General features: G+C 38.4%; 1 protein-coding gene across 2 annotated transcripts in view; it reads left to right on the forward strand.

Moving 5' to 3' along the window:
• Ccdc171 (coiled-coil domain containing 171) overlaps nt 1–12,252 on the forward strand; it is a 332,057-nt gene that overhangs the window by 18,277 nt on the left and 301,528 nt on the right. For both annotated transcript variants that reach the window (XM_075944990.1, XM_075944989.1), the window contains exons 3-4: nt 363–498; nt 3,155–3,329. In XM_075944990.1, coding sequence (XP_075801105.1) covers nt 363–498; nt 3,155–3,329 — 311 coding nt within the window. The remainder of the gene's footprint in view (nt 1–362; nt 499–3,154; nt 3,330–12,252) is intronic.

The raw sequence follows: 12,252 nt of genomic DNA on the forward strand, positions 1-12,252 counted from the left end.
ATGTGTATTCTGTCATTTATACTTTTTCTCTTTGTAATGTGTGTTACGTTTACAGTGATTGAAATATATTAAAAAAGAAAGAAGTCTCTCTCTTCCAAAAGTACCCAGCGTTTGATGGATACAGAGCTTGAAAAATATAGTGTGTTTTCAGTGGACAGTATTTTGTTACTAGTAAGATACCACTTTGCATTGTTACCCGAGTTTTACAGTGGACACATTTTACTAAGTTGTGAATTTATTATCCTAGGGCTTCATCATATTCTGTTATTTTCAAATTCTGTTTTTAAAATAAGCTACGAGAAATGCTGTTAGAATATTTTTATTGCACGAGAATTAGATTTTGTTACTACCTTGTTTTGTAGGTTGAAAAATGCCTCATCAGATATAAAGCAAATGCTTAAAAATGAAACTGAGTCAGATATCACCTCCGATCTCAGAAAGAAACTCCATCGGGCTAAGAAGGAGAAGTTAGACATGACAGCCAAGCACAACGCAGAGGTAGGATTCATTTTCCTCCCGTGTAATGTTAGGAGTCGAGTTTCAGCCAGGCATGGTGGAACATAACTTTAGTTCCACATTGGGGAGGCAGAGGCAGGTGAATTTCCACGTTCGAGACTAGCCTGCTCTACAGAGGGTTACACAGAGAAACCCTGTTGTGAACCCTCCCGCAACGTCTTCCCCAAAGTTGCGGTTCAGTTTTTTGTTTCATCTCACATTAGAAACTACATGTGACCTTTGCCACTGTGTCATTCTAGTACTTCAAAGGAAGCTGCAATAATGAAACCCTTTCATATAGCAGAATTGTATAGGAACATCCAAGTTGAACGTTATTATATTGATTTGTTTGTTATTTTAAGTGTATTTTAATTAATTAAAATATTTGACTTTGCTGTGGTGGCGCACACCTTTAACTACAAAACTTGGGAGGCAGATCTCAGTGAGTTTGAGGCTAGCATGGTCTACAGAGCAAGTTCCATGACAGCCAGCACTGTTACACAGAGAAACCCTGTCTCAGAAAAAGCAAAAATATTTTACTTTTTGTGTGTGGAAGTGCATATGCCATGTACTCAAGTGGAGGTCAGAGGATAACGTGTGGTACCTTGTTATGCTGGATAGTTTTATGTAAGTTTGACACCAGCTGGAGTTATCCGAAAGTGAGAAAATGCCTCCATGAGATCCAGTTGTAGGGTATTTTCTTAGTTAATGATTGGTGGGGGAGGGTCAAGCCCATTGTGGGTTGTTCCATCCACAGAACAAGAGCGGGCTGAGCAAGCCATGGGGAGCAAGCAAGTGAGCAGCACTCCTCCATGGTCTCTGCATCAGCTCCTGCCTCAGGGTTCCTGCCCTGTTTGAGTTGCTCTCCTGACTTCCTTCAGTGATGATCAGTGCTATGGAAGTGTAAGCCAAATAAACCATTTTGTCCTCACCTTGCTTTTTGGTCATGTGTCTCATCACAGCAATAGGAACTCCAATTTAAGACCCCTGTGGTGCCAGGGACTAAAATGCGGTCAGGTATGACAGCAGGTTGAGCCATCCTGATGACCAGATGAATTTTAATTAAAAGAATTGACATGGCCAAATGTGTTACTTGATGGATGTGATTGATGACTAAAGAATTTATAAATTAGAAAAATACTATTTTGAGAGCACTCTTGTTATGTAACAGAGCTTCCTCAAACTCAGTCCTTCTACTGCAGCTTCCCAAGTGCTGTGATCTTCTGTGTGTACTACTTTTGTATTTATGTGTATACTATCTTATGTGTGTACTGCTGTGCAGGCTGAAACCATACACATTTTTGAAGTTATAATGTAGATTCCTTTAGGGTATGAATCATGGGACAGTTTTTTCCTAGATAAGTCCATTGTGTATAGAATTTTTATTAGTATAATTCAGCAATCATCTTGGTTTTTTATATTTTGACATCTTAATAGTGTGTATGTATTGTGTAGGTACATATGTATATTTAGAGTAGTTTTCTTTCCCTTCTAAGAGAATTCATAAATCATATGTTTATGCCTTTTGTGCCCTTACTCTTCTTCCTGTATTTAAGTTTTATTTCTTTTTGTGTGTGTATGTGGTGTAGGAATGAAACCTACCTAATGCTAGGCAATTTCTCTGTTAGTAGACTACATTGTCAGTTTTGTTTTTGTTTGTTTGTTTTGTTTTTTCAAGACAGGGTTTCTCTGTGTAGCTTTGGAGCCTGTCCTGGCACTTGCTTTGTAGACCAGGCTGGCCTCAAACTCACATAGATCCGCCTGCCTCTGCCTCCTGAGTGCTGGGATTAAAGGCGTGTGCCACCACTGCCCAGCTTTTTTACTTTTTTAAAGCACAGAACTTAACTTACATTTTTTGCTTAAATATTTAGCATTTTATTATTTTGTAATTGAAAATTTTTTCCATACACTGTATTCTGATCACTTCCCCTCCCCAACTCCTCCCAGATCCTTCACTTCTCCTGCCCCACCTAACTCAAGTCTCTTTTTTTCCTCTCTTTAAAAACCAAATACATACCACTTTTACTTTCCTTCAAACTATCATAAAATTTTGTGATAAGTATTTTGGAAATCCCTGGTTGTGGTTTTCTTCATCGATGTAATAAGCCAAGTCTAGCCCAGTTAATAAGACCAGGTTTAATACACAGAGCAAAGCAACTCCCAGGTGTCTCTCAGGAAGGCAGGAGAAAAATGACATGGCAGGTCCAGGGACCAGGTCTTAAATAACCTGTAGGCTTGGTCCCGAGCATCTACGGGGAGGAGCTGCCACTTCCCAGGCTTTCTGAAGGTGGGGACATGCCAGAAGAGGGCACAAATATCATTCTAAATGGTTGTGAGCCACCATGTGGTTGCTGGGAATTGAACTCAGGACCTCTGGAAGAACAGCCAGTGCTCTTAACCTCTGAGCCAACTCTTCAGCCCCAGGCATGATTTTGTTATTCAAATGTGCTTTCTGTTCCTTTTGTTTCTTTAGAAAGGATTTCCTCTAAAGGAGCCTATCAGGCACTCATGATTATCATTTGGTAAGAGGCAGCGCTTCCTTCCTAGTGTTTGAGAATTCCGGTAGACACAGAATGAGGTTTTGCTAAGAAATATAAATCGCGTCGCCTTGGAAACATGCTTTAGTGCTAGTTCATGAGCTGAGGAATCTGTTCTTTAGCTGTCAAGCTACGAGAGCCATATTGCCAGGCTGCGGTCTGAGGTGGAAAAAGGAGAAGCGCTGCGGCAGCGTCTGGAGTACGACCTGGCTGTGGCTAGGAAGGAGGCTGGTCTGGGAAGCCGGGCAGCAGAAGAGAGACTGGCTGAGGCACAGAGGATCCAGGAGAAACTCTGCGGTAAGGCAGCACCTCCTCTCCCAGTTTAGAGCATCCTTGCTCATTGTTGCATATCCATAATGGATCTCATGTAGGGTTTTCACTCATGGGACTATGTTTAAATTCTTTTGTTTCCACATTTGGATTTAACCCAGAGCATCATGCATAGTAAGCAAACACTTTGTCACTGAATTGGGTTTTCAGTCCTACATTAATTTTTTTGAGACATTTTTTGGCATTAGGGGAAGAATGGTATGTATTCCATGATGATTCAGACTTGCTGCATAGCTGAAGATGACTTTGAAATTGGACTATTTCTTCCTTCCTTCCTTCCTTTTTTTGTTTTTGTTCTTTGAGACTGGGTTCTCTGTGTAACAGCCCTGGCTGTCCTAGAATTTACAGAGATTCACCTGCTTCTTCCTCCCTAGTGCTGGGATTAAAGGTGTGAGCCACCTCTGCCCAGCTTTGGGTTCTTTCTTGATTTCACCAGCTAAGCGCTGAGGTTACAGACGCTCTACTGCTCCTGATTGAACACAAGGCTCTGAATATTGGTCAGGTACTCTACCAGCTGAACTGTTTATTCAGTTAATATTTTTATGTTGTATGAATAGAAAAAAACAGTGCAGAATGCTGTTTTTAGAATACTTGTTCTTCAAGCAACATGCAAAATCACAAAGTATGTGTGTGTTCTATATATACTCTAGGCCCCTTCATAATATATAATTTGAGTCAGAATTTCTAGCCTGTGTTCCAGAAACAATGCAAGTGATTTGTTGATTGCATAGGTTTCTGTGTCACTGCATTAGATTATATGCCTCAAAAAGAAAAAGGCACCAAATTTAACACCCCAAATCTTCTGTTATGTAGGTTTACTTATAAATAAACTATTATTTAAGTATATATAAATGTATATAAATTCACTTAAATTGTCATATAACTCAAAGCTCAACCACCTGAGCTTTGAATTCACTGGCACCTAGAAGATTATTCAACAGAATCTTAGACAGCCCCAACCACACTTAGTAGAGAAAAGATGAATAGAAGAGGTAAGATCACATGCTACACCACAAAGAGAAACATAATACCAGTAAAACCTAAAGATCCTACAAAAGCAAGACCTGAACAACCAAATATGGATGAACAGAAGAAAATGATCTAAAAAATAACCTCAAGAGAATGTTTGAAATTATTAAAGATGAAATGAGAAATTACCTTAAAGAAATGGAGGAAAAAACATACAAAGAATTAGAAGATATCAGGAAATCACTTAAAGAAAACCAAGAAAAAGAACTCAAACATATAAAAGAAACTATTCAGGACTTGAAAACTGAGATAGAAAAAATAAAGAAGACACAAGCTGAAGGAATTATAGAAACAGAAATCATGAGAAAAAGATCAGGAACCACAAATGCAAGTATGAACAACAGAATACAAGAAATGGAAGAGACAGTTTCAAGCACTGAAGATAAAACAGAGGAAATAGATTCATCAGTTAAAGAAAACATTAAATCTAACAAAAGCTTAACCCAAAATAACCATGAAATATGGGACAACATAAAAAGGCCAAATCTTAGAATAATAGGTATAGAAGATGGAGAAGAAATTCAACTCAAAGGCACAGAAAATTTATTTAACAAAATCATAGAAGAAAATTTTTTCTACCTAAACAAAGATATGCCTATGAAGAAACAAGAAACTTACAGAACACCAAATAGACTGGGTCCAAATAAAAAAAGTCCTCTCGCCACATAATAACCAAAACACTAAACATATAGAGTAAAGAAAGAATATTAAGAGCTGCAAAGGAGGGGCTGGAGAGATGGCTCAGAGGTTAAGAGCATTGCCTGCTCTTCCAAAGGTCCTGAGTTCAATTCCCAGCAACCACATGGTGGCTCACAACCATCTGTAATGAGGTCTGGTGCCCTCTTCTGGCCTTCAGGCATACACACAGACAGAATATTATATACATAATAAATAAATAAATATTAAAAAAAAGAGCTGCAAAGGAAAAAGGCCAAGTAACATATAAAGGTGGACCTATCAGAATTACACCTGACTTCTCAGTGGAGACAATGAAAGCCAGAAGGTCATGGTCAAGCATTATGCAGACATTAAGAGACCACGGATGCTAGCCCAGACTACTATACCCAGCAAAACTGTCGATCACCATAGCATGACAAAACAAGATATTCCATGACAAATCTAGATTTCACTAATACCTAGCCACAAACCCAGCCCTATACAAAATACTAGAAGGAAAATTCCAACCCAAGGATGATGGCTACACCAACAAAAACACAGACAATTGGTGATTTTATTACAGTAAATCCTGAAGGAAAAAAAAATTGCACAAGGGCTGGGGAGATGGCTCAGTGGTTAAGAACATTGCCTGCTCTTCCAAAGGTCCTGAGTTCAATTCCCGGCAACCACATGGTGGCTCACAACCATCTGTAATGAGGTCTTGCGCTCTCTTCTGGCCTGCATACATACACACAGACAGACTATTATATGCATAATAAATGAATAAATATTAAAAAAAAGAAAAATGCACAAATTAACATCACCAACCCCCCCCCCAAAACCCAAAAAACAAAAAACAAATTAACATCACCATCGATGAAAACTAAATTACCAGGTGGTAGCAACCATTGGTCATTAATATCCCTTAATGTAAATGGACTCAACTCACCCATAAAAAGGTACAGGCTAACAGATACAGATTGGATACGAAAACAGAATCCATCCCTCTTCTGCATACAAGAAATGCATCCCAACCTCAAAGACAGATATCGTCTCAGAGTAAAAGGTTGGGAAAAATATACCAATCAAATGGACCTAAGAAACAAATGGGTGTAGCTATCCTAATATCTAACAAAATAGACTTCAAGCTAAAATCAGTCAAAAGAGACAAAGAAGGACATTTCATATTAGTCACAGGAAAAATCCATCAAGAGGAAATCTCAATACTGAACATCTATGCCCCAAATACAAGGCCACCCTCATATATCAAAGAAACACTTCTAAACCTTAAATCATATATTAAACCTTACACACTAATAGTGGGAGACTTCAACACTCCCCTCTCACCACTGGACAGGTGAATCAGACAAAAAATGAACAGAGATAAGAGAACTCACAGATGTTATGACTAAAATGGACTTAACAGACATCTATAGAATATTCCATCCAAACAGAAAAGAATAAACCTTCTTCTCAGCACCTCATGGAACCTTCTCAAAAATTGACCACATACTTGGTAACAAAACAAACCTCAACAAATACAAAAAAATAGCCTAACCCAATGTATCTTATCAGATCACCATGCTTTAAAACTAGAAATCAACAGCAATACCAATCCAGAAAACCCACAAACACATGGAAATTAAACAATGCTCACCCGAATCATCAATGGGTCAAGGAAGAAATAAAGGGGGAAATTAAAGACTTCCTAAAATTCAATGAAAATGACCACACAACATACCCAAATTTATGGGACACAATGAAAGCAGTGTTAAGAGGCAAGTTCATAGCAATAAATGCCTACATAAAGGAGCTGGAAAAAAATCCCACACTTGTGAATTAACAGAATATTTGAAAACTTTACAACAAAAAGAAGCAAACTCACCTAAGAGAACTAGACGGCAGGAAATAATCAAATTGAGAGCTGAAATCACCAAAATAGAAACAAAGAAAGCAATACAAAGAATCAATGAGACAAAGAGTTGGTTCTTCGAGAAAATCAACAAAATACACAAACCTTTATCCAAACTATCCAAAAGGCAGAGAGAGAATCTCCAAATTAACAAAATCAGAAATGAAAAGGGGGACATAACAACAGACATGGAGGAAATACAGAGGGATCACCAGGTCATATTTTGAAAACCTGTACTCCACAAAATTGGAAAACTTAAAGGAAATGGACAACTTTCTGGAAAAATACCAGTTACCAAAATTAAATCAAGACCAGATAAGCAAATTTAACAGACTTATAACTGCTGAAGAAATAGAAACAGTCATCAAATTCTCCCAACCAAAAAAAGTTCAGGACCAGATGGTTTCAGCTCAGAATTCTACAAGACTTTCAAAGAGGAACTAATATCAATACTCCTCAAATTATTCCACACAATAGAAACAGAGGGAAAATTGCCAAATTCTTTTTATAAGGCTACAAAATTACTCTGATACCCAAACCACAGAAAGACAATACTAAGACAGAGAATTACAGACCAATCTCATTCATGAACATTGATGCAAAAATACTAAAAAAAATACTAGCAAATCGAATCCAAGAACACATCAGAACCATCATCCACCATGACCAAGTCAGCTTCATCCCACAGATGCAGGGATAGTTGAACATACAAAAATCTGTCAGTGTAATCCACCATATAAACAAATTGAAAAATAAAAACCACATGATCATTTCATTAGATGCCGAAAAAGCATTTGACAAAATACAACATCCCTTCATGATAAAGGTCTTGGAAAGAGCAGGGATATAAGGAACATACCTAAACATAATTAAGGCAATATATAGCAAGCAAACAGCCAACATCAAACTAATTGGAGAGAAACTCCCAGTGATTCCACTGAAATCAGGAACATGACAAGGTTGTCCACTCTCTCCATGTCTATTCAATATAGTTCTTGAGGTCCTAACTTGAGCAATAAGACCCAAAAGGGCGATCAAGGGGATACAAATTGGAAAAGAAGAAGTCAAACTCTCACTGTTTGCTGATGATATGATAGTTTACATAAGTGATCTTAAAAATTCTACCGAGGAACTTCTGCAACTCATAAACACTTTCAGCAATGTAACAGGATACAAGATTAACTAAAAAAAATCAGTAGCCCCTCTTGTACACAGATGATACAAGGGCTAGGGGAGAAATCAGAGAATCAATACCCTTCACGATAGCCACAAATAGCATAAAATATCTCGGAGTAACTCTAACCAGACAAGTGGAAGACTTGTATGACAAGAACTTTAAATCTTTGAAGAAAGAAATTGAAAAAGACACCAGAAGTGGAAAGACCTCCCATACTCGTGGCAGGCAGAATTAATATAGTAAAAATGGCAATCTTACCAAAAGCAATCTACAGATTCACCACAATGCCCATCAAAATCTCAGAAAAATTCTTCAAAGACCTTGAAAGAATGGTACTCAATTTCATTTGGAAAAGCAAAAAACCCAGGATAGCCAAAACAATCCTGTACAATAAAAGAACTTCTGGAGGCATCACAATCCCTGACTTCAAAATCTACTACAGATCTACAGTACTGAAAACAGCCTGGTATTGGCATAAGAACAGACAGAAGGACCAGTGGAACCAAATAGAAGACCCAGATATCAATCCACACATTTTTGAACACTTTATATTTGATAAAGAAGTAACAAATATCAAATAAAAAAGAAAGCATATTTAACAAATGGTGCTGGCATAACTGGACATCAACATCTACAAGAATGAAAATAGACCCATATCTATCACCATGCACTAAACTCAAGTCCAAATGGATCAAAGACCTCAACATAAAGCCAGCCACAGGGAATACACTTGAATGCATTGGTACAGGGTACCACTTCCTAAATATAACCCCAGCAGTACAGACACTCAAACAATTAAGAAATGGGACCTTCTGGGTCGGAGAGATGGCTCAGCCGTTAAAGGCGAGGCTCACAACCAAAAATATAAGAAATGGGACGTTCTGAAACTGAAAAGCTTCTGTAAAGCAAAGGACATGGTCACAAGACAAAACGACAGCCTACAAAATGGGAAAAGATCTTCACCAACCCCACATCATACAGAGGTCTGATCTCCAAAATATACAAAAAACTCAAGTAATTGGACACCAAAAGATCACATAATCCAATAAAAAAATGGAGTACAACCTAAACAGAGAACTCTCACCAGAGGAATCTAAAATGGCTGAAAGATACTTAAGGAAATGTTCAACATCCTTAGTCATCAGAAAAATGCAAATCAAAACAACTCTGAGATTCTATTTTACACCTGTAAGAATGGCCAAGATCAAAAACACTGATGACACTTATGCTGGAGAGGTTGTGGGGTAAAGGGAACACTTCTGCATTGCTGATGGGAATTCAACCCCTTTGAATGTCAGTGTGGTGATTTCTCAGAAAATTAGGAAACAACCTTCCTCATGACCCAGTAATGCCACTTTTGGGTATATATACAAAGGATGCTCAATCGTACCACAAGGGCATGTGCTCAACTATGTTCATAGCAGCATTGTTTGTCATAGCCAGAACCTGGAAACAACCTAAGTGCCTCTCGACCAAAGAATGGATAAGGAAAATGTACATTTATGCAATGGAGTACTACACAGCAGCAAAACATAATGACATCTTGAATTTCACAGGAAAATGGATGGATCTAGAAAACATTATTTTGAGTGAGGTAACCCAGACACAAAAAGACAATTATCACATGTACTCACTCATAGGTGTTTTTTAAACATAAAACAAAGAAAGCCAACCTACAAATTGTAATCCCAGAGAATTTAGACAACAATGAGGACACTAAGAGAGACTTACATAGATATAATTTACATGGGAGGTAGAAAGTAGAAAAAGACAAGAACTCCTGAGTAAATTAGGAACATGGGGACCTTGGGGGAGGGTTGTAGTGGAAAGGGGAGAGGCAGGGAGGGGAGCAGAGAAAAATGTAGAGCTCAATTAATAGCAATAAAAAATATCAATAAAAAACATTATGAAAAAATTAAATAAATAAATAGCATATATTCCATAAAGAAAGAATCAAGAGCTACAAAAAGGGGAAAACTTAGAAATTAAAAAATGAAGTAGAAATGAAAAGCATTAGGAGAATTATTTAAGACGAAAATGAAAGAAATTCCTAGTAATTAATGTGCAGAAGGCAGAGTGGAAAATAGAGATGAGAAAATTAAGCACAATCCAAATAATAGATTATAGAGATGGTGGTAGAAGGCCAGCTGATGGTTGATGGTCGCCGAAGTCACCGAAGGTCACATCTGCTGACTACGGGGTGTGAATTGCCAGACTGAACACACCACTGAATTTCACCACTGAAGGCCCAGGAAGCAGTGTAAAGTTTCAGAGCAAAGAGATTTTAAAGCTTTGAAAGAAGTAGGAATGAAGTAGGCTGACTGTAGAGGCCCAAGTGTCAGACTTCGAAACACTGACTGCTGCACCATGGAAAGGTGCTATGGAAACACTTCTATATATTTATTTTACAATTTTGAATTTTGCATCTTTTATATGATTCATGCAAAACAGAAAGAAATAGAATTTTAAAATTCATGCTACTGATATAATTAGCATTTTTGTTTAACATGTATGTTTATAAAGTACTTCATTTTATCTACAGTAAAACTTAATGAGGAGGTGTTTTTTCCTACTGTGGTTGGGGAATTGGAGATTTGATCAGGAGTTAGTTGGTAAAGCCAGACCTGGAAGCCATTCCCTACTTTTCTAGATGCTTAACCAGCAATGGAAGTATGATGTGCGGCTCACTGCTAGGGTAAAGTAGGGCCAGAGGCGAGCAGTGCATCTGTGGTAGGGCAGGGATAGTGCAGCTCTGAGGCTGCAGCACTGTTGGAGCTTCAGCTTCCCGGCTTTCTTATTGCTAATGTGCGTTGAAATTAGCATTTTCCCCCAGGTGGTGGTGGTACACACCTTTAATTTCAGCATTTGGGAAACAGAGGCAGGTAGTTCTCTGTGAGTTCAAGGCTAGCCTGGTCTACAGAGCGAGTTCCAGAACAGGCTCCAAAACTAGAGAAACCCTGTCTCCAAAAAGTAAATCAACCAATCAAACAAAAAAATAAGCATTTTTCTAATAATGAAACATCAAAAGCTATAATTGAGTCTTTAAAAGGTAGCTCTGGGGGGCTGGAGTTAAAAAATGTAGCTCTAGGGGCCTCAGGAGCTAAGAACACTTACTGTTCTCTCTTATAGAGAACCCAGATTTGGTTCCCAATCATATGTAAATCCAGTTAGAGGGAATCTGATGTCTTCTTCTAACCTCCAAGGGCTTCAGACACATGTGATGTATAGACATGTGATGGCAGAAGACTCATAGATAAAAAAAAATCTTAGAAAAAAATAGCTCTCAATGTCTTTTTTTTTTGGTGACTGGGTTTCTCTGTAGCTTTGGAGACTGTCCTGGAACTAGCTCTTGTAACTCTTGGCCTCAAACTCACAGAGATCCACCTGCCTCTGCCTTCTGAGTGCTGGGATTAAAAGTATGTGCCACTACCGCCCAGCAATGTCATGATCTTTTAAAAGATCAGTATGGGGCTGGAGGGATGGCTCAGTAAAAGCCCTTATTACGTGAAGGCTGGAGTTCAGATACCCAGTACTGACATAGGAAGTCAGCCATGGCCACACATACATATACCCACACACATGATCCTGAGGATCATGCTGTAGATAAAGTCAGCTCCAGTGCGGTAGGAGTCTAGCCGAGGCTTAGTGAGAGGCCCTGTTTTAGAGAACCATGATGGAGAGTGGTAGAGCAGGACAGCTGACATCTTGCTGTGGCCTTCGCAATATACCACACACTCGTACATACACAAGTGCACATATGTACAATATACCACACACTCATACATACACAAGTGCACATATGTACAATATACCACACACTCGTACATACACAAGTGCACATATACACAACAAAATAGCTCTAGTGAGGGCCTTGTTCAAAAAAGGAGAAAAGCACACATTTAGTTTGTTTTTTTTTTTAAAAATGTATTTTTTTTTTTTTTGCTTTTTCGAGACAGGGTTTCTCTGTGGTTTTGGAGTCTGTCCTGGAACTAGCTCTTGTAGACCAGGCTGGTCTTGAACTCACAGAGATCCGCCTGCCTCTGCCTCCCAAGTGCTGGTATTAAAGGTGTGCGCCATCACCGCCTGGCCAAAAATGTATTATTGCATAGAAGTAA

This window comes from Microtus pennsylvanicus, chromosome 13, assembly GCF_037038515.1.
Source record: "Microtus pennsylvanicus isolate mMicPen1 chromosome 13, mMicPen1.hap1, whole genome shotgun sequence".
In the NCBI taxonomy this organism is placed as follows: domain Eukaryota; kingdom Metazoa; phylum Chordata; class Mammalia; order Rodentia; family Cricetidae; genus Microtus; species Microtus pennsylvanicus.